General features: G+C 46.8%; 1 protein-coding gene across 4 annotated transcripts in view; it reads left to right on the top strand.

Annotated features, from left to right (window-relative positions):
* Nucleotides 1-4,405: 4,405 nt before the first annotated feature.
* Nucleotides 4,406-22,673, top strand: part of PEMT (phosphatidylethanolamine N-methyltransferase) — a 37,762-nt gene continuing 19,494 nt past the window's right edge. Inside the window, exons 1-4 of one of the 4 annotated variants that reach the window (XM_034441534.3) lie at nt 4,421-4,637; nt 7,106-7,144; nt 10,576-10,683; nt 18,222-18,337. In XM_034441534.3, the coding sequence (XP_034297425.2) occupies nt 10,591-10,683; nt 18,222-18,337 (209 nt within the window). In that variant the 5' untranslated portion in view covers nt 4,421-4,637; nt 7,106-7,144; nt 10,576-10,590. Of the gene's footprint in view, nt 4,638-7,105; nt 7,145-8,331; nt 8,703-8,839; nt 9,717-10,575; nt 10,684-18,221; nt 18,338-22,673 lie in introns of those variants that run through there. The other 3 variants (XM_087878713.1, XM_034441533.3, XM_087878714.1) reach the window with 3 other exon arrangements.

The raw sequence follows: 22,673 nt of genomic DNA, 5'->3' as shown, positions 1-22,673 counted from the left end.
TTCAGAGAGCACCAAGGGCCCCTCCTTCCACTCTCCAGGTCTCTGCTCTTCTCCCGTCAGAATGAAATGAAAAAAGTACCTTGAACTGCCCAAGTTTTAATTTTCTCTTCTTTCGACCACATTCCAAACTCTTTTGACTTTTCTGTTTTAGTCTGTTGAATGCCGTAATTCTCCTCCCACGATGAATCGTATATCAGTATCGATACTCTGTCCTGCTGGCCTTTCCAAAGGCCAAACGCATATTTATTGGCCGATTCCAGAGGTCATCCTGATTCTCCAAGCCAGATGTTCCTGGGAGGAGGAGAAATTTATGACAGTCTGGCTGGCCCACTTTCTGCAACTTTAGCAGCTTTTGTGGGAATTTGATCCGCTGCCAAATTCTGCGGAGACGATAATGCCCCAGCTTCTCTGCAAGAGGATGGAGGGGAAAGGGGAAAAAAAAAAACCTTTTCCAGCAGATTTTAACACCAGAAAAAGAGGCCCATTGAATGAAGAAGGGCTCGGTCACCAGCCCTTTAGTAGCCTCAAGAAGATTGCAAGTTGAACTAATAATACAAGCTGAAATAATTTTTAAAAATGAATTTCAACATGTAAGTGAATGAATGAATGAAGCTGAACTAATAAATTTAAAAAAGAAAACTAGCCCCTGAATCTGAATGCAAGAATTAAGTTTCCTCTTGCATCTTCTGTGGTCAAAGTTTGCCGCGAGAAACCAAGAACTTGAATCGTCTGCTACAGTCATTTGCATTTGGCAATTGTCTGTGCTTATTGTTTCTGGATCGCAAGTTTAAAAAAAAACATTGAATTGCTAGTTCCTTAGTTTAGAGCACAGTAAAGCATTTTTCCTCTTTCTGCCCAGAGTTAAAAACTTGGTTTTCTTGGAAACGAAGAGGCTGGGATTTGACAGAAAAAAATGCAGAGCTGTTTTCATGTCACTGTCCCATCCCACTCACCCCCATCCCTGGGCATTTTCGTGCTACAAAATGCAAAGGTTACCTCTAGGTAGCCACCCCCCTACCTTGGAGTGCCAGTATGCCCAGCATTCCTCTTTACCGCCTTCCATCAAATTCTTTCAAACTCCCACAATGAGATCAAAATCTCTCATGTTGGCAGCCTTTTTGCTTACTTAGTCATTGCGGGACGATGCTTGCACCCATTCCTTTTTTTAAAAAAAATAAATTTTATTAAGTATACAATTTAAAAACATTAAACTTGGTGTGACTTGTCTGGTAAATACTTTTCTAACACTTTTTCTTTCGTGTATATTACAATACAATATCGTGCATATTCCATATATACTTTTTGTACATTCAATCACACTTCAATTACATACATATTCCCTTGGTCTCTATTCAAATCCAATTTATTCCTATCTAATATTTCTTTATTTTATTTATTTTTCTTGCACCCGTTCCTGCTCTCCATTCCTGCCTGAGCAGGGGGTTGGGCTAGAAGACCTCCAAGGTCCCTTCTAACTCTGTTACTCCATTGTGCCCTTTAATTTTACACAGATTTTCCTCCTCGCTCATCTGGATACCCTACCCTGAAGATTAAAGGCAGGGAAAATCAACCTCAAGGAGTGACTTCTGGAGTTGGGAGTATCCTGGGGTCGGAGTATCTCGTTACTACAGCCTTTCCTAATCTGATCCTCCCAGATATTGGGGCCTCCGCTGTGCCCAACCACTGCCCAACGTCCTTGGAGAACAACAGCCTGTGAAGCTGGGCTGCAAAATCCTTTCAATTGCAACCGAGGGGGGGGAAAATCTACAGCCCACAGATGCTCTGAAGCTCTCTGGGTCCCCCGTTCCTCGCCCCCTTTGTTCTTATTTTGGGGACTGGGCGGTGGGGGCTTCCCAGGCATCCTTTGGGGCCAGGGGCCAGCGCAGGCCTTTGTGAGAAAAGCTCGCTGGCTTTCCTTCCCCGGCAACTGCTGGGAGCCAGTCCCTCCTACATCCCTTTTGCTCAGCACTTAAACAACTACAAATTCAGCCCTGATAAACCCAGCCGTGTCGCCATAGTAACAGCAAATCAGAACTGCTTTAGGGATGCTGTGGCTTGGCCAAGGAGATAAAACACTTTCCGCCCCATGCTGTCGGTCGGCTAAGCTGTGGCTGATAAGTGAAGCGAGGAAAAGGGAGGGCTTGTCTTGCGCCCAGCCGCAGAGGCCGACGTCTCCTCCTGATCTCCTCTCCCATTTCTGCAACTGGGGGGCCCCAGAGCCAGCCTTGGGGCTGAGAAAGAGGCTGTGCATGGATAGGCCTCAGAACCAGACACACAAGGGCTTCTTGTGGGTTGCATCCGCTTAAAGATGCTCGGGACACAACAACACTGAGGCTCACAAAGATGTTTTGAGGCTGCTTCGTGGCCTCCAGAGCCACGTCAATGCCAATGTTGGCACAATTTCTCCAGCAAAGGCCGTGGATCAGATCTGCTAAACAAGACTTGAGAAGAGGAGCTTGCTAACTCTGAATAGAAATAGTCCTGAAGTGTCGCATTCATGGAACATACAAAGCCACGGACTTCATGCCTTCGTAGATAGTTCTACTTGGTCACAGGTGATGGACCAACGTGACATAAATAGGGAGGGCAATTAATAAAATAATAGAATAATAGGGTTGGAAGAGGCTGATTCTGATTAACAGAGTTGGAAGGGACCCTGTAGGCCATCCAGTCCAGCCCCCAACCAAACGGGAGGCCCTACACCATCTCCAACAAATGGCAGTCCAATCTCTTCTTGAAAGCCTCCAGTGATGAAACTCCCATAACTTCCAAAGTCAACTTCTGTTCCACTGGTTGATTGTTCTCACTGTCAGTTAGTCCATTATTTCCAGGTTGAATCTCTCCTTGATCAGTTTCCATCCATTATTCCTTGTCTGGCCTTCGGGTGCCTTGGAAAATAGCTTGACCCCCTTCCTCCTCTCTGTGGCAGCCCCTCAAATATTGGAAGACTGCTATCATTGTCTCCCCTGGTCCTTCTCTTCACTAGACTAGCCAGGCCCAGTTCCTGCAACTGTTCATTGTATGATTTAGCCTCCAGTCCCCTCATCATCCTGGTTGCTCTTCTTGGAGGTCTTCTAGTCCAACCCACTCAAGCAGGAGACCCTACCCAATTCTGAACAAATGACTGTCCAGTCTTTGCAAAGTTACAAATTCTGGATTCCTCCGTTCACCTTCTGTCCTACTAGATTCCTTTAAGAATAATAGCTAAGGGGGCCATTAAAAGAGGGCGGTGGCCCTTTCTCCCTCCCCCCATCAATCATTTGGAAAAAATAGTGGGAGCAATGAAACCCAGAGAGTCGCCCACTCCTGCATTAAGTCGATCTGCACCAAGTTGCTGAAGCTTAATTGGGATAAATTAGTGTAATGTATTGAATTATTTTAAAACACAATTACATTTTATTAGCCGTCACTTAAGGACCTTAATGGATTAGAGGGGGAGGGGAGGAAGGCAAGCAGGCTGCCGAGTTAACCATTAATGGGTTATTAGCCTGGCTCTGCCAGTCCGATGCCCTTGCGGTTTGGGGGTGCTGGGAGTTGTAGTCCCAGCGGTCGGAAGATGACCCACAACTGGGTGAATCGATGGGCTGGCCCTCATCACAAATGACTCAATATGAGCTGATGAAGTGAAACGTAGAGCAACAAAGATGATTTGGGGGCTGGAGGCTGAAACATATGAAGAAAGCCTGCAGGAATTGGGTATGTCTAGTCTAGTCTACTGAAAATGAGGACTAGGGGCGACATTATTAGCAGTCTTCCAATATTTGAGGGGCTGCCCCGAAGAAGAGGGGGTCAACCTATTCTCCAAAGCACCCGAAGGCAGAACAAGAAGCGATGGATGGAAACGAATCAAGGAGAGAAGCAACCTGGAACTAAGGAGAAATTTCCTGACAGTTAGAACAATTAACCAGTGGAACAGCTTGCCACTAGGAGTGCCAAAATCTTCATCACTGGAGATTTTCAAGAAGAGATTGGACAGCCATTTGTCCAGGATGGGATAATATCTCCTGCTTGAAGGGGGATGAACTAGAAGACCTCCGAGGTCCCTTCCAACCAGGGATGAAATCCAGCAGGTTCTGACAGGTTCTGGCGAACCGGTAGTGGAAATCTTGAGTAGTTCGGAGAACCGGCAAATACCACCTCTGGCTGGCCCTAGAGTGGGGTAGGAATGGAGATTTTTCAATATCCTTCCCCTGGAGTGGGGTGGGAATGGGGATTTTGCAGTATCCCTCCCCTGCCATGCCCACCAAGCCACCCCCACAGAACCGGTAGTAAAAAAAATGTGGATTTCACCACTGAGAGAAACCCTGTTATTCGGTTACTCCTGCCCTGGTGGGATCCATCCGTGTGCTTCAGTGCCTCTCTGCATTGGGATGTATCCGTGGAGCGCTAGAGGGCAGCCGAGGTTAGGCTTTGGAGCAGAATCCGAGCGCGTGGGAGCCGAGGGGAAAGGGGGCTGGAGGCTTTAGCGCCCAAGAGCAGGAAGTGAGAGGAGGGAAAGGGCCAGAGGCAGAAACCAGGCAGCCTCTCCTTCCACAGCTGGCCAGAGGAGGCCATGCAGAGGATCGAAGCCATTTCCTGAATGATTAAGGCCAAGAAGCAGAGAGTGGACTCGCAGGGCATGCATGCAGATTCTCTAGGTGGGTGTGTGATTCACTTAACAATTGTGATAACAAATGGTTGCAAAATTGGGTTTACCGGCACTCATCCTGGATCCCTGTACTATACCAGCCCTGGATTGTTTAAACTATGGTTTGTTGAATAAGCCTGAAATTGGGAGGGATTCACGTCTCCCCCCTCCCGCTGGCTATAAACCATGCCTGGCCAGTCCTGCTGTCTGGGCTCCCACCGAAGCAAAGGAAAGCCAGAACTAAACACGCTTTGCACAACCTCTCCTCCTTACTCCTGCCTCCACCTTGGCCAGATAGCCAGGCTGAAAAATCACGGCTGAGCCCCCCCCTCTTCTATCTTCCTCCCCCTCCCCACCCGACCACTGCCCTTTGCAAGTAGAAGCCGCCAGTTCGCCTGATTCAGCAGCCGGGGCCGAAAGCATCTTTCTGTCCAGGTTAGATTTATGGCGCATAAATTAAACCAGGCGCCCAAAGGCACCGGGCGCTGTCTGGAGCCTGCCGGTGCAGCTTCCCGCCTCTGTCAATGAGGCTATTTTTAGACCAGCGTCTGTCTATATGGAGGAACAGGTGCAGGCTAAAAATAAGCCTCTCGCGCACCCAAGCTTGCAGCGCTACCCTCGCACGCCCACCGACTGGAGAGGCCGCGGCGCTGAAGAGGCTGCGCCTGGCACAGGCCGGGCACACCCAGAAGTGAGCCACAGCTAACTGAACCAAGGTGCTTCAGAGCAACCCCATTTTCTGGGTCCCAGGTTCTAATCCCTGGGTCTTAATTCAGGAAGATGGTCTGCAGCTTCTCGGCGCCTCTCTTACAGACTTTCCTTTGTTGATATTAGTCTGCAATGGTATAGGGCTTCCTCCTGAGCAGGGGGGTTGGGCTAGAAGACCTCTAAGGTCCCTTCCAACTCTGTGATTCTAGTCCAGGGATCTGCAACCTTAAACACTCAAAGAGCCATTTGGGCCCGTTTCCCACAGAAAAGAAAACACCGGGAGCCACAAAACCCTCCCCATGCCTGACTATTTCTTGAGTGACCACAAAACTAGCATATGTAGTTGAATTAAACTTTGTTTTCTTCTGAAACTTTTCTTTTTTTGGATTTATCCATGGTTGGCCTACTGGGGGTTGAAAAGCTCAATAAACCATGTGCCGGCAGGTGTCGCTCATTGGCGGTTGTGATGCATATTTTGAGTGACAGGGAGCCGCAGCAGAGGGGTGAAAGAGCCACATGCGGCTCCAGAGCTGCAGGTTGCTGACCCCAATTCTAGTCTGTTCTATATCTGTAGACCTGTGCAGAAGTCCATTTTGAACTTCAGGCAAGCTTTTTTTGGAAACAGGCTGTCTACCTGGGAGTTACCTGGGAGAGCCAGTCTGGTCTAGTGGTTAAGGCACCAGATGAGAAAGCAGGAGGCCCTGAGTTCAAGTCCTACAAACGTGGGTGACCTTGGGCCGGCCACTCTCTCTGAGCCCAACCCACCTCACAATGTTGTTGTTGTGAGGAAAACCGGAGGAGGAATGTAGGTTAGATATGTTATCCAACTTGAGATATTTGTAAAAATAAGAAACACGGGATATGTAGGGTAGGGTTGGGTAGGAATAGAACAGAATAGAATAGAATAGAATAGAATAGAATAGAATAGAATAGAGTAGAGTAGAGTAGAGTAGAGTAGAGTAGAGTAGAGTAGAGTAGAGTAGAATAGAATAGAAAACAGAATAGAATAGAATAGAATAGAATAGAATAGAATAGAATAGAATAGAATAGAATAGAATAGAAAACAGAATAGAATAGAATAGAATAGAAAACAGAATAGAATAGAATAGAAAACAGAATAGAATAGAATAGAATAGAAAACAGAACAGAACAGAATAGAATAGAATAGAATAGAATAGAATAGAATAGAATAGAATAGAATAGAATAGAATAGAATAGAATGAATGGGAATGGGAATAGAATACGAATAGAATATGAATTTAGACTAGAGTAGACTAGAATTAAGATATAATAGCAGCCAGGAGTAACTTTCTTAAAGGAAACTCATGCCTGCGCCCCCTGTTATGCTGCTTCCTTGTGGAGCACTTAGATCCATTTGCAACATATTCACCTCCCTCCCCACCCTGCCGTCCCCGGGGAACAAAACCCAGGACCCTCCTCCAATTTATCTCTGTAACCCTCCGGTGAGTTAAGCCTGGCCAAGAAAACGCAACCGATTTAGGAAGGTCCAGCGATAAGCTGACAGGTCTGCCCGCCTCCCTTTTTAGCAATGCCAAGTTCCCAAGAGAAACCTCCCTCTCATTCTTCCCCGGACCTTCCGTTGGCACAAGCCCCTCCGGTGCCCGGTGAAGAAAGGTTAGCCTGCTCTGCCAATGTGCCAGGCACCAGCCTGTTTCCCCACTTCGGAAATCTATGGGGCAAAGTCCAATCCTGCCTTTGAAGTAGCTGGACTGAACCTCTGGTCTCTCTCTCTCTCTCTCTCCCTCCCAGGCTGCCACATCCCCACAACGGACTAATCCCACGAAGAAGGTCAGTGCCAGCAGTTGAGATTTCCTTTGCCTCCCTCCTCGCTTTTCTTCTGCTGCTGTGGCTATTTTTCCTTCACACGCTTTTTTTTTGGGGGGGGGTCCTTTGGTCTCAAGCCTGGCACAAATTCACGGTCCATGTTGCCATCTTTTCTCGTCTCTCTCTCTCTCCTCTGTGCAGTCCCAAAGACCCCCCCCACCCCCAATGCTAATCATAAGTTCATTTTAACTTTGGGTTTTGAGGAAGGGGGAGAAAAGTAGCTTCGTTAGTGGGATGAATCTGGCTCAGAATTTTTGTGGAAATGCACAAACACGATGGGTGGATTCAGCAATGGGAATTGTAGGGTTGCCACATTGGCCCAGATGTGTCTCAGACACCCAATTCACACGTTTTCCAAAGACTTGGGTCAGTGTCCACATTTCAGGAGCTCGGACCCTGCGGTTTGCAAACCAGGGTTGGTGCTCAGCCACTTAAAACAGCGGTTTAACCGAATGTATGAACCCAGATGATGTGGGAACGAGAAGGGGGCTTCTCAGTCTTTCTGAGTTATTGCAAGCAGCTTGAAGGGGCTTCGTCCTCTGATATTCATCAAATCCTTGACTGTGTTCGCCCCTCTTAACTAGGGTTACTAACTCATCTTACCTGCAATTAGAAATTAGGTTTTAGTTTCTTTTATCAAAAGGTCTGGATTTGTACAACATGCTAAACCATGAAAATAGCAAGCAAACATTTTGAGCCAGTCAGAGTTGTATGAATGGAGCCATTCGGCTTTTTGGTAAGCTGGATATGGGTGAATGGTGCTAGTGGTACTCTTGCAGGTCACGTGCTGTTTTTGGCTGTAACCGAGTGAATGCAGGAAACGGTGCCTGCAAGTTACCAAATACACGTGTCAGGGAGGTGACCTTGTGAAACAGCATCAGCTGAGTGTCACCTGAAGAGCAAGGCATGAAAAAGAAGAGAGAAAAACGGATTGCAAGCGTTTCCCCGCAACTGCTTCAGTTTACACAGTGCAGGAAAGCGGGCTGAGGCACAGAGCTTCACCCTTCGGGTCCCAGAGCACGTGTGAAGCCTCCTTAACGCGTGTAGATAGCTAGAATGGATGCAAAACGACTCCAAACCTTTGGGGGGGGGCTTCGAGAGGGTGGGAGGTACTTAGTTTTAAAGAAAGCCGCACCCCCCACCCCAGGCTCGGACAGCCTGCCTCGCGCAGCCTTCTGGGGGTTGTAGTTCCTGCTAGACTCCGCACCGAGAACAGCGCTTCAATCCCGGGGGGGGGAAAGGGGGGAATGCGGACTCAATTTCCCAGCCTCCTTTGCGGGACATTTTATTTTATTTTTATTTATTTGTATTGCAATGAGTAGCCCGGAAGTTAGAGCGGCTTTTTGTCGAGGGGCCTCGGTTCTATGGGGGTGGAGGGAGGGGAGGGTTGGTGGGCTGGGGGCGGGGAGGGACCCCAGAGGAACCAGGCCTTGCTAAACCGGCTCCTAAGGGGGCGGGGGGGGGTTGCATGCCTCTTCCCTTGGATTGCTGCGGAGGACTCAATAATGTGGATTATAGCAAGGTACAGGCTTCCCATCTTTGCAAGGGGTGGGGCGGGGGGGAGGTGTCTAAAGATGAAAGACCGGGCCTGGGCGGGGGTCCATGCCTTGCAAATCCGGGGGGTGGGGGTGGGGGTGGGGGCGGGACAGAACCCAAGCCGAGCCTTAAAGAAAGCCAGCCTGGCGCTTGTGCTACTCCCAGGATGAGTAAGGGGTCTGCAGAGAAGAAGCGAGGCCGTGGGTGGGTGGGGGGCTTTTTCCTGGGTGGGGGGGAGGCTGGGGGTGAATGCAAAGCAAAAAAAAAAACCCTGGCACAAACTCCACTGCATTGCTCGGCTTTTGTTTATCCGGTTTTTTGTTTCCGAAAGGATGTTATTTTTCCCCCCCTTTGCAACAATGTAAAAAGTCTCCCTGGATGTCGGAGCTCCCCCTCCCTTCGGTTACTCCCCCCCTCCGCCCCCACACACACATTTGAGGTTCAAAATTGTCTTCTTGACCCAAAGGGGAAGATCTTTTTCCCCCTTTGGGTCAAGAAGACAATTTTGAACTCCCCTCTCAAGGAAACCCCGAGATCTCCCTGTCCCACCCCACTTAAAAGTTGAGCCAAAAAAGTTGAGAAAACTCTGGGTTCTACGGGGAAAAGGAGGCGAGAGAGACAAGACAGCGACCCAGAAAAGTAAATAGTGAAGTTGCCACATCAGAAAAAAAAGGCCAAACATTCATTGACTTTACCGAAACTCTTGACCAAGATCAAAGGACCAGGAGGGTTGCTTTTTATTTTCCTTTCTTCTTTTTTTTTGGGGTTCTTGTTATTTGTTAAATAGTCTGGGTCAGTTTGGAACTGGCAGAGTAAAAAGCCAGCAGGTGATAGATAAGCTTAATGATTAGCCTGAACTGGACAATCCGAAACAATCGTGCAGGTAGACGTGCCGTACAGGTAGTCCTCAACTTACGACTTGCTTAGTGACCGCCCAGCTGCTGTGGCCTAGAGGTGGAGCTCTTGCCTCACAATCAGGAGGTTGTGAGTTTGATCCTAGGTAAGGCAGATGTAGGGTCTGGTTGGACTAGATAACCTGTAACCAACTCTGTTCATCTGTTTTTCGCCCTTAACAACCATTACAGCCTCCGCCACCGTCAGGCGATCAAAATTCAGGTGCTTGGCAAAGGATTCCTTTTTACCCCTCCAATTTCAGGCTGGTTCAGCAAACCATAGTTTAAACAATCCGGGGTTGCTATGGGGCGTGAACCCAGGATGTGTGGTAGTGCAGGTAAGTCCTTGATTTATAACCACAATTGAGACTGGAATTTCGGTCTCTAAGCAAAGTGGCCATAAAATGAGACATTTTGCATGACCGGACTTGATTTTACAACCATTTTTTTACCACGGTTGTTAAGGCTCCTCTTTTGCCACCTTCTGACAATGGGGAAGCCGGATTCGCTTAACAACCATGTTACTAATTTAAGAAGTGCAGTGATTCGCTTAACGGCAGTGGCAAGAAAAGTCGTAACATGGGGGCAAAACCCACTTAACCAATGTCTCACTTAGCAACAGAAATTTGAGGCTCCATTGTGGTCGTAAGTTGAGGGCTCCCTATACAGAATCAGCCTGGGATTGCTAGCCCAGGTTCAAAGTGGGTTTGAAACCCTTGTCCTTTGCCGTGTCATTTTCAGCGGCCGTCCCTTGCTTGAAACCTTGGTGTTGGCTGCAGTTTAAGAGGCTGGGGAAAGGGGGAACTGCACAGACCATGGCTACAGGCCTGTCTGAATGCAGATCATGATTTAGGGTTTAGATTACTGTGAATGCAAACCCTGGTTTGGAATCTCCTTCGAACCGCCGGCCCAAGTGGAGGGGCTTCTCCTGGCTGAGAGCCAACTCACACTCAATGTCTCTCCCAGGTCGACCTCTCGGCTATGACTCTGCTTTCCGATTACGTGAATGTGACTGATCCCAACTTTATCGTGGCTGTCATCTCCATCGCTTTCAACCCGTTGTTCTGGAATGTGGTAGGTACCAAACTCTGGTAGTTTTCGACTCTCAAAACCCAAGAAGGATTTCAGAATGATCTTCCAATCGAAATTTGGATCCTGGGTTGTCTTATGGGGTTTTTTTTTTGGATCTGCTGTATCGTCTCAGATTGGTCTGAAAGTGACAATTCCTGCCCAACTGGAAGGCAGCAGGGTTGAGAGGTGCCTCAGAGCTGAGGCTGCCCAAGGAGTTAAGGCAATTTTCAGGACCAAGGAAAGCTCCCTCTGGAGTCAGACATTCTCAGAAACCAAAAAGCTGGCAATGGTTTGGCGACAGTTCAGGTAGCCTAAACCAGGGATGGGCAATTGTGGCTCTTTTACAACCTGTGGACTTCAACTCCCAGAATTCCTGAGACAGGGAGTTGAAGTCTACAGGTTGTAAAAGAGCCACAATTGCCAACCCTTGGCCTAAACTAACATTGCCTTCAATTCTTTGTATTCAGCATACAGGTATTCCTCGTAGTCAGGTAGTCAGCTCCTTCCCCATCTCATCAAGCCTTCAGAAATGGGGCTTCTGGGCTCAGGTGACCCCCCCTCCTGAGTCCGGCCTTGCCCCAGACTTCGTCTGCATCAGCAGTGCCCTTGCAAAGAGATGCGTCTTCATGCACACACAATGCCTTCCTCTCATGGTAGGAAAAGGGGGGGGCAGGCTCTTTATAGCCAGTTTAAGACTCAGAGGGGGTCTACCCAAGTTTTTTACCCCTTTAAGAGGTGTTTATATATTTCAGCCAGGAGAGGGCGTATTGTCTCTCCTTCTGTCCGGTATTCATTGCTGAGTTCTCCGTGTAGAGTTAAGAAGAAGTTTGATTGCTGGTCAGGTATTTACCAACCACGTATATGTCTTGTATATAAACCACTGTTAAAGTCTTAAGTCTCTGTGTGCTGTGTTTTGCTCCAGGGTTGTCTCCTAAAAGTAGTCAGACTGCAAATGCTCTGACATTCCCTCTTTCTGTCCCTGTGAGCCGAGAGAACATTTAGGATCGTCCCCTCTCCAGACACTGCCGCCTTCTGCTTTGTGCACTGTCCAGCCCACTGGGCCTGCTTTGTTGAGTTTTTGTCATCCGTGACCGTTTCCTTTCAATGTTGCTTTTAATGACCATCGACCGAAGAGAACCGTGGATCGAAACAAGGCGAGGGAAACGGTGGCCATGGGGTTTTTGCTTTCGAGGCCAGAAAACATTGGTCACCCATGCTGTGCCATCCTGCCGGCTGCAAAGTGACAAAGAGGTGACTGGACTGGCAGAAGTTCTCACACCTGGCAAGGCAGGACAAATATATATAGATATATACGGCAGGAACAGCTAAAATTAGGTATCTCATGACTCCCTGGGACTCTATTACACAAAGGTTCCGGGAACTGGGTCAGAGAACCAGAGGGATGGTGTGTATGTATATGTGTGTGGCTGCACTGGGAACGATGTGTCATTTTGGGGGTTCAGCGGAAACAGCTCCCCCCTCCCAGGTTCGGTGTCCTATTTGCAAGGAGTGAATTGTGCACATGCTGGGATTCGTTGTTTGATTTCAACAGGGAGGAAACATTTGTAAGTTTTACTTTCTGCTTCTACTCTGTGCAATTGTGCAGCCCCCGTTTGGAGGGATGGACCCAGTCAGAGCTGAAGAAGCTTCTTGGATGAGAAGCGAAACATCTTCAAAGAAAAACCAGAAAGTCCAGTTGCCTCCTGAAAAAGCCCCTTCGGGACAACCATGACCTGGAGCACTTAGAATCTCCATAGACATGAGAGATTAGCGTTGGGCATTTCTGTAGGCATATGATTGGTGGACCTCCTTGGAGAAAAGATGCTAAGTTCAGTGGACCTTTGGCTTGGATCCATCTCTTACCCTTCCTGTCTGCTCCCCATTCATGTTGGTCTCTCCTTTCCTCAAATCCCCAGCAGGGGGCACTAAAGGAGCAATGTAATTCCATTGCATGACACCTAGCCAGAGTCCATGCATCTTTCCCAGCCCATAACCCTTAATGACAATGCAGGGAACGATGGTATTGGTAGTCCAGGATGGCATCTCTGTGGGCTTGGGTGAATACAGAGGAAGAAGAAGTGCAATTGACAAGAAACAAAACCGTCTTTCCTTGCTTTATTCCTCCCCCCCCCCAATTTATCTCTCAAAAATAAGCATTTGGAACTTAGCTCTGCCAGGGATCCAGCACCTCCCTGGTGGTTTCTGCCGGCAAGGGATGAGTTGAGGGTGGGACATTTTTATAAAGGACTTTGAAGAGAAGAGTCCCTTTCCTCTTGGGAAGAACACAGCCTTTGCAACAAAATCCTTCTTGCCTGAAAGCCTCTTCCAAGAAGGGAATTCAAGAGGTAGAACCTCAGTTCCTGGTTTAATCATCCTGAGGACACCCAAAGGGGCTTCTCCAAAGGGCAACTGGACTTCCTTGGGTTTTGCCATTGAAAACATTTTGCTTCTCATCCAAGAAGTTTCTTCGGTTCTGCTAGGATAGGATAGGATAGGATAGGATAGGATAGGATAGGATAGGGTAGGGTAGGGTAGGGTAGGGTAGGGTAGGGTAGGGTAGGGTAGGGTAGGGTAGGATAGGATAGGATAGGATAGAATTATTTATTGGCCAAGTGTGATTGGACACACAAGCAATTTGTCTTTGGTGCATACGCTCTCAGTGTTCATAAAAGAAAAGATACATTCGTCAAGAATCATATGGTACGACACTTAATGATACTCATAGGGTACAAATGAGCAATCAAATCATACTAGGAAACAATCAATATCAATATAAATTGTAAGGATACAAGCAACAAAGTTAGTCATACAGTCATAAGTGGGAGGAGATGGCTGATGGGAATGATGAGAAGATTAATAGTAGTGCAGACTTAGTGAATAGTTTGACAGTGTTGTGGGAATTAGTTGTTAAGCAGAGTGATGGTGTTTGAGGAAAAAACTCTCCTTGTGTCTAGTTGTTCTGGTGTGCAGGGCTCTATAGCCTCGTTTTGAGGGTAAGAGTAGAATCAAGTAATTTTTTTTTTTAATTTGATTTATATGCCGCCCTTCTCCGGAGACTCAGGGTGGCTTACAGTGCGTTAAGCAATAGCCTTCATACTTTTGTATATTTATACAAAGTCAGCTTATTGCCCCCACAAACTGGGTCCTCATTTAACCTACCTTAGAAAGGATGGAAGGCTGAGTCAACCTTGAGCCTTGGAGAGATTCGAACCAGCAGTAAATTGCAGGCAGCTGTGTTAATAACAGGGTGCTTTAAACCACTGTAGTACCAAGTACAGAACTGAAGATGCTTCTTGGATGAGAAGTGAAACGTTTTGAAGAGGGGGAAAAAAACACCCAAGTCCAGTTGCCTTTTGGAAAAAAAACACCTTTGGGACAACCGGGACCTGAATGATTGAGCATCTCCATATAGACGTTCATCCGGGGGACTTTTCAAAATGTTGCAAAAATGAATGCAGCCATTGTGGTTAAAACCCTGGCTTTCGATTTGTGGTTTACGAACAAGCTTTGGGGATTGTGGTTGTGGGGAGAGAGAGAGATGGAAATGAGTCCAGTCAGACCAGAGGTCACCTTGGGCCTCCCTTGCCTTGCTGAAGGAAAGCAGGAGAGCGGCTGGCTTGGCTGACCGTCCCAGCTGGCAGCCCAGCGGCTTACCTTATCGGCTTCCAACTTCATAACACCTTCCTCTGCCAGAGGAAAGCAATTAGGTGAAATGGCTTCCTTATTAAGGGGGAAAGGAGAGCTTAAACCCCGCAGTCAATACATCGTCCTGGGTTTCATGAGGCTGAGAAGCTCCTTGCTGCCTTTTGCTTTTCCACCTGGCTCGGAAGATTATGGCTCCTGTTTTAAAGGCTGCCCCGATCAAATCCCCCGATAAGGAATTCATCTCTTTAATAGCGTTGACCTGACTTGGCAGAAATCCCAGCTCCCGATCCAGTCTTTGTTTGTTTTCTTGTTTGAATCTAAGAAGAGCCTTGGGACTCTGAAAAGCAGGCATTACAGGCGGTCCTCGTTTAGCGACCGCCTAGGCAACTTGGTCAGGAAGCGAAGTTAAGTGGAACCTGGACGCTGTTTATAATCTTCATTCAACTTTCTTTTTTTTTTCTTTTTTGCTTTACAATGATCACCAATGCAAGGACTGGTTGGAAGGCGACTTTTTCACACACGCTCTGTTGTCCCTTTGAACGGTTACTAAAGGAGGCAGGTGCTAAACGAGGACTGTTTTTTTCTTGATCAGACTTAGAAACTCGTACAGAAACGGGTGCAATAAAAACTCGTTTGGGTGTGGAAGGAAGGACTTTACAGTCCTTTGCCGCTCAAGAAATGAAAATCTCATTTGAAGGGGAGGGATCCCTTCTCTATCTTCTGGGGCACATGCAGAAAATCTAGCAATGTGGGAAATAGCAGCCATTTGTGGTTTATTCTACAAGCCATGATAAAATAAGGCACGGCCTATCAACGAAATCCCCCCCACCCCTCCAGCTGAGAGTTTTGTTCAGCTGCCTGTGTTCTTTAGAACACGCTAAAGAGCATTGAAAAAGGATACGGTGGCTCAGTGGCTAAGACGCTGAGCTTGTCGATTGAAAGGTCGGCAGTTCAGCAGTTCGAATCCCTGGTGCCGTGTAACGGGGTGAGCTCCCGTGACTTGTCCCAGCTTCTGCCAACCTAGCAGTTCGAAAGCAGGTAAAAAATGCAAGTAGAAAAATAGGGACCCCCGTTGGTGGGAAGGGAACAGCGTTCCATGCACCTTTGGTGTTGAGTCATGCCAGCCACATGACCACGGAGATGTCTTCGGACAGCGCTGGCTCTTCGGCTTTGAAACAGAGATGAGCACTGCCCTCTAGAGTCGGGAACAACTAGCACATATGTGTGAATGGAACCTTTACCTTTAAAGAGTGTTGGGTCCAAAATGAATGAAAATCAAGCCTGTTTTTTTTCTCTTAAAGTACACAATTCCAGCTCTGTTTTTTTTTTTTAAAAAAAGTCATACCTTCTGCCTTAAGGACAGGCAACCCTTTGGGTGTTAGCCCCTCACCCGGTGCCCACGGCTAAGCTTCTTTCGGTGAGTTTCCGGGAATTGTGCAAAATTCAAGAACCCTCAGGTATAAATCTGAGAAGCAAGAAGAGGAAGAAGAATTGTCTTTTCCTTTTTTAAAGTTAAAAATTGGACACTGTTGGGAAGCAGAATCTTGCTCCTGTGTTACCTTTGGGAGCTGAGCTCCTCTTTTGGGAAGCCTCGCCGTATTCACAAGACCCAAACTGCCCGTTTTGCCAATCCTGCAGCAACTTTTTTGGGTTGGATAATTCTTGCAACAAGAGAAAAATTGTACGCTGGAGAAAACTCACTTTCTCCCCAGGGAAAAATTCACACCACGCAGCAAGTCATGGCATGAACATGGCCAACAGTTAGCAGCAAGTTTGAGTCTTGTTTAAGCCGCCTAATTAACTTGTGGGGCTAATTGGCGGGGGGGAGGGGGTCATGGACAATCGCCCAGCCTTCTTCCCTCACTGTGGAGACACCTTGAATGTTCCAGCGCCATCCAGCCACACGTAGGGCAGCTCCTAAAGACGCTCATTAGAGTTTGCATGCAAATAGGCTTCTCTTAATTGCTGGCTTGTACAAAGTAATTAGCAGGGAGTTCTCCCTTCCCTCCCCTCCCCTCCCTTTTGTTCTGTTCTCCTGCTTCGCAGTTGCTCCGGCCGTCCTTCTCTACCCTTCCTTGGCAGTTTGCGCTAGGATTGAAAATCATCCCCCGCCTCCCTTTCCTCCCTTCTCCTGCTGGCCATGGGGCAAGGCTGGAGGGAGGGGTCAGAGGGTCATTTGCCAACTTTAGGGCACGTTGGCATCATCATCATTGTTGCTTGCATTGAAATTGCAAGCATTCACACACAGGATTTGTTTTGGACAGGGCTTTGGGGTTATACTTCATTCTGGAAATCCCTTCCCTTCCTTTCTCTTCCCTCCCTTCCCCTCCTTTTCCTTCCTTCCTTCCTTCCTTCCTTCCTTCCTTCCTTCCTTCCTTCCTTCCTTCCTTCCTTCCTTCCCTCCCTCCCTCCCTCCCTCCCTCCCTCCCGCCCTCCCTCTCTCCCTCCCTCCCACCCTTTTTCTTTCTTTCTTTCTTTCTTTCTTTCTTTCTTTCTTTCTTTCTTTCTTTCTTTCTTTCTTTCTTTCTTTCTTTCTTTCTTTCTTTCTTTCTTTCTTTCTTTCTTTCTTTCTTTCTTTCTTTCTTTCTCTGGGCTCATCCATCATGAAACAATATGCCAGCCTTTCCAGAAGCATCACAGTTGCTAGGATCACATTGTCCCCGACAGAAGTGGTACCTGGGGGCACCTAAGGACTCTTATCAGAAAGAAATACCCTGCTCCCTGCTGTATGTTTGCGGTAAGCCGGAGATAAAAATGGAACAGCATAAAATAGAAGCGGAGCCGGGTTTCAGAACTGAGGTTGGTCTCCATTAAAATGCAAGGCCTTGGGGAAAAAAACCCCGACCAGCTGGATGAGCAGAATATCTCTTGTCTATCTCTGCCTGGGAACAAACACTCCATATGGATGAATGGCTAGGCTGGTGGGTGTCTCTGCAGCCTGTTCAACTGATACCTGTAGGCAGGTTGGCCAAGAATGGCAGTGGGGAGCATCTGGGTTGGCCGAGCAGAAATGCACCGGAGTTTTGGCACTGTTAAAAAATGCAAATGGCCCATGAGAGTCCAGAGGGACAAGGCTTGATCCTATCCTCTGGCCAGTACAGTCCTCGACTTACGACCACAATTGAGCCAAACGGTTCTGTTGCTAAGCCAGAGAGTTGTTCAGTGGGTTTTGCTCCATTTCATGATCTTCCTTTCCACCATTGATAAGTGAAACCCTTCCGTTGTTAAGTTTGTCACACGGTTGTTAAATGAATCTGGTTTCCCCATTGACTTTACTTGTCAAAAGGTCACAAAAAGGGGATCCCGTAATCCCGGGACATTGCAACCGTCATAAATACGAACCAGTTGCCAAGCGTCTGAATTTTGATCACAGGGATGCTGCAGCGGTCATAAGTGTGAAAAACGGTCACAAGTCCCTTTTCCAGTACTGTTGTAACTTCAAACCATCACTAAACAAACTGTTATAAGTCAAGGTCTCCCTGCATCCTATTGAGTTTCATTTTTATGCCTCCTTTTTTCAACATTTTTATGAAACTAACAGACAAATTGATCCATCGATGTTTGTCATCTAACCATACGCAGTTGTCCGTCTCTTGTCCAGCTTTTTTGGGAAAAGCTCTGGAAATTCTGAATCAGCGTTTAGAGTCGATGAAGGAAGGCCTATCAATCCAAATTAAATTCCAGGCCGAATGGAGGGACTATTGATTAACAGAATTACTAATCTACCGATGAGGCCGTATTTCCAGTCAGAAGACGACATTACTAATTTGGGATCTTTCCAAGCTCCTCTTTCCTTGCAGAGACCTTGCATGTTGCAAAAGGGCTTCGTTTATGTTTATATCATTTGGCCAGCTGGTTCTTTGACCTTTAAAAAAAAATTTTTTTTGTCTGTTCAGGTCGCAAGATGGGAGCACAGGACCCGGTCACTCACATGCATCTTCGGTTCTCCTTACGTAGCCTGCTACTTCCTGGGAGTTGTCATCATCTTGCTGAACTTCCTGCGGACTCACTGGTGAGTCTCACTTTTGGGGGTGTTTGATAGGCCTTTGGCGAAAGTTGGAGGGAAGCACCTCCTTCAAACGGCTGGGGGGCTTCCTCCCCAAAACCTGGAAAGATTGAAGGAGAGTTCCGTGCATTTGCTTGCCAATGAAGCATGTTTATGTGCAGGAGCCTTTTTCTCTCTTTGGAAAGCCACAGAGAAGGTGAGAGATTTCACAGAGGCTTGCAAGCTAAGGTAGATGTTGTCTTCAAGCCAAGTTGCTGGAGGAAAAGCATCGCCTTTCCTGGGCTGTGTGGAGCTCCTTGTGAAGGTGACTTTGGATCATGATCTTGGATCTAGGCCTGAAGGGAAGAACTGTAGCGTCTGATAGAGTCCAGCCCTAGGAAGAGAGGTTCATATAAGGAAGAAACACCAAGTAACACAAGTAAAAAGTTCAAAATCCATATAAAAGTCAAGGCAAATGTCAGCAGGACCTTGGATTGTTCAATCTATCTATCTATCTATCTATCTATCTATCTATCTATCTATCTATCTATCCATCCATCCATCCATCCATCCATCCACCCACCCACCCACCCACCTACCTACCTATCTACCTACTACCTATATATCTCCTGACTCCTACCTTCAATTTTGACTAGATTTATATTCTGTTTTTACTCCTGAAGCTCAAGGTGCCTACAAAACATCCAATTTGTCCCATCTACAGGCTTGTGAGGTGGGTTGGATTAAGTGTGACCTGCCCCAAGTTCCCCAGTGAGCTTCCATGACCCGTAACCTTGGTCTCTTCTAGTCCAACACCAACATAGGTCATGCTGTCTCTATAGGAACTGAAGCCCGTTGTCCATCATTGAGTTGGGTTGGTGCCTTTCCACCAATGGACGTGAGTAGACTGGTCCTCACTTGATTTTACAGCTCCTGATGACCACAGCATTGGGGAGATAAATTATGCTGGAGGTGTCCTCTTGAAGACTCAATCAGAAACCATCTCCAGCTAAATATCACCCTTCCAGTCAACCTTTCTCTTCTGGAGAAGATCTCCAGATGTGAGTTGGATCAAGACTGGTTTTGTGGACCCAAGGCTCTGACCTCATTTAAGGCAGCATCGTCAACTTGATACCTTCCAAATGACCATGAGTTCATAATGGAACCCAACAGAATGGCACCAGGTTGGGGGAACTCACCCCCTATGATTCCTACCCCTTGTTGGTCTACCTTATCACTAGGTACTACAAGGAGGTATCTCAGTTCCAGCATCTTTCCCCCATTTTCAAGAAAGAAATGAAAACACAGCATCTGCCCAGTTTCGTTTTCAGGGTTTAGCGAAACTTCGTGTTTACAGCAGCATGGAGGATTATCTGTGCATTTAATTCTCAGGTCATTTCAACTCTCTTATCTTGGATAAGGCAAGATAATGCTTTCCCTCCCCATTTGGATCTGCTCTCCGTAATCCCGTATGAATGATGTGCTGTACATTATGATAATGTGTCCTTAAATGTTCTCGTTGCAAGGAAGGTAATCTAAGAAGGCAGGCTGACTTTCCGAAAGCTTCCTCCACATCCACAACAGCTCGATCGCTTTGCCCTGGACTCAAGGCTGAGGGGGATGCAGAATTAAATCCAGAGTGTGGACCAGCTGAATCTAAATCCTCTCTTTCCTCCCCCCACTCCCCACACTCTCTGGGGTCATGAATATCACGGGACCAAAGAAAACGGGACACAGAACCTGGCTTTCAAATCCTGAGCTTGGTGACGGCAAAGGGAATCTCGGAATTAAGCTTGTTTTGCGTGTTTTAAGGTGTTTTTTTTACAACCTTCGTTCGGCATCACTCTCGAGCCAGAATAAATGATGTACAAGGAAACAATTTTAAAAAAAACTTCTATAAAAGTTGAAAACAAATTGCAGCCTCCCCCTCCCTAAACCGGCCCATGGGGAAGGGTTGGTCTGCTAATGATCACCGTGTTTGCTTTAATGATAGCTACAATATATATATATATATATTGTAAAATCGGTCACTCGTTTTATGTCCCTAATGGGCAGGCTGCATTATGGTCATAAGTCAAGGAATACCAGTAAATGTGTTCTGTTGAAGGCCAGAATGCTTTCCCTGAGCATCAAAAAGCAGCAGTCCAAGGACATGATACGAAGAATCTGTCCATTTAGCCCAGCCGTTCTTTAACTGGAGTTCCTTGAAATGAAGATGGCAAAGCTTTTCAAGAGCTGTGTCCCTCACCCTGAGGCAGAACTCAGCCGAGCTCCAAAACTCAATTACTGGCTCCAGACGGTCACTCAATGATTTGCTGCTTTAGAAGGTAATTTCTAAGAAGAAGAGTAACTCAGGGAAGGGAACCTGCACTAGGGCAGCCTCCAGAACCCCCCTCTATTTCTCTCTATATCTACCCATCTATCATCTATCAACCATCCATGTCTCTCTCTCTCTCCCTCCCCCTCCTTCCGTCTCTCTCTCATCTATCCTATTCTTCCTTCCTTCCTTCCATCCATCCATCCATCCATCCATCCATCCATCCATCCATCCACCTACTTACCTACCTACAGTGTTTTCCCGAAAATAAGACTGGGTCTTATATTAATTTTTGCTCCAAAAGATGCATTAGGGCTTATTTCCTGGTTAGGTTTTATTTTGGGGAAATATGGTACTAAATGCACCCATCTGGCTGACAATCTTAACTGGGACTTATTTTGGGGGTAGGGCTTATATTATGAGTATCCTGAAAAATCATACTAGGACTTATTTTCCAGTTGGGTCTTATTTTCAGGGTTAGGGTTAGGGTTCTGTCTGTCTGTCTGTCTGTCTGTCTGTCTGTCTGTCTGTCTATCTATCTATCTATCTATCTATCTATCTATCTATCTATCTATCACGTAACACATCAACTGGACTTATTAAACAGTCTGAAAGGCACTGTGAAGGGGACACCACAGGATTTCAAGAGAGGCTGTTCTTTTGTGGAAAAAAACACCACCCTTGAAGCTCTTTCCCATCTGGAAAGACCTCTGTCTCAGGTGTGCAAGGATGGAGGGCAGGTAACAACGGAGCAGGCAGGTTTTTCAGTCCCCTTAAGGGCACAAGACCCAAACGATAGTATTGAACTGACTGTGAGCTGTGTCTAAGAACAGTGGTTCTTCTCCCAAAAGTAGATGCTGAACCGTATTCAAGGGCAGCCCCACAAGTTGCACAGTACAGTAGTCTAACTTGAATTTAATAAGGCTACAGATAACAGGAACTCTTAGATCTCTCATCGGCAGGAGTTTGATTGAGCAGCAAAAGAGGAATGTAACTTACAAGATTTTAAATGTGGTTGTTTTGTTGGGGTTCTTTTTATCCTGTTACCAAAAATGGGCACGCTTAAAATTGCATGGCTGTTTGCTAATGCCAGGCATGTGTGTTGCTTTGAAGCAGCCCCGCCCACCCTCTCATTTAATGGTGCATGAAGTCAGCAGAGGGAGACAGCCATCTGTAAACTGGGTTTATATTAACTGTGAACCAAGGTTGATCAATCCATCACTCCGAGAAGGATTTTACCAGCTGCCATGAACTCAATTGACTCCAGATGCCAAACCGATGACATTGACTTCAGAAACCAGCATTGGCCAGAGATATGAACGCTTGAAAGGTTTATTTATCAATAGTGAGGGCGGTGGGGTAACGGAGGGACCTCCGAGTTCACATGTTAGGCAAACAAAACTATGTTTAGGAAACCATCAATCTTGCCTCCAGGAGAAATTGGCCCATTAGCATGAGCAAACACGTTCGGCTGGCATGAAAACACAGGCATCTCAACGAGGGTGGCTAATGGAAGCCCCGTCCTTGTTTGCAGAGGAGTTGAACCATGAATGAGCAGGGGGGTCAGAGCGAAAGGAAGATGGCAGACCAGGCGCCACGTGTCCCAAACCTCCGTCGCGGTTTTCAAGTGGTCATTTAATCAACTGTGTCATGGTTGATTATCTAGCCAAGGGGCCCGTTTGAAGGCATGGGAAGGAAAGGAAAACCAGCTGATGCCTCTTGAAGCGGTTGCATTGGCAGAATTGAGGCACTAGGAAAGATGCCGCCTTGTCGTTTTCCTAATTAAAAAGCCAAGGAATCTCATAGTATCGTTTTTCTCCTTTTTTCCTTCATCCTACATTTGTTTCAGACGTCAAGTGAAGTAGGTTGGAGTCCAAGAAAAATTAAGCGACGGTCTGTAGTTCTGACGGATACATTTAGTGAAAGAAATAAGGAAGTCAGGATCATTTTTTAAAAAATGCATTTATCAAAATATGAAATACAGAAATGCAAAGAAAAATGAGAATAAGAGGAAAATAAGGGAGGGAAAGAGCAGAGGAGAAGGAA

The sequence above is a fragment of the Pantherophis guttatus genome, chromosome 14 (assembly GCF_059756535.1).
Source record: "Pantherophis guttatus breed Tessera chromosome 14, ASM5975653v1, whole genome shotgun sequence".
NCBI classification, from domain to species: domain Eukaryota; kingdom Metazoa; phylum Chordata; class Lepidosauria; order Squamata; family Colubridae; genus Pantherophis; species Pantherophis guttatus.
Note: the sequence above shows the minus strand (reverse complement) of the source record. Positions and strands in the feature narration are given on the sequence as shown.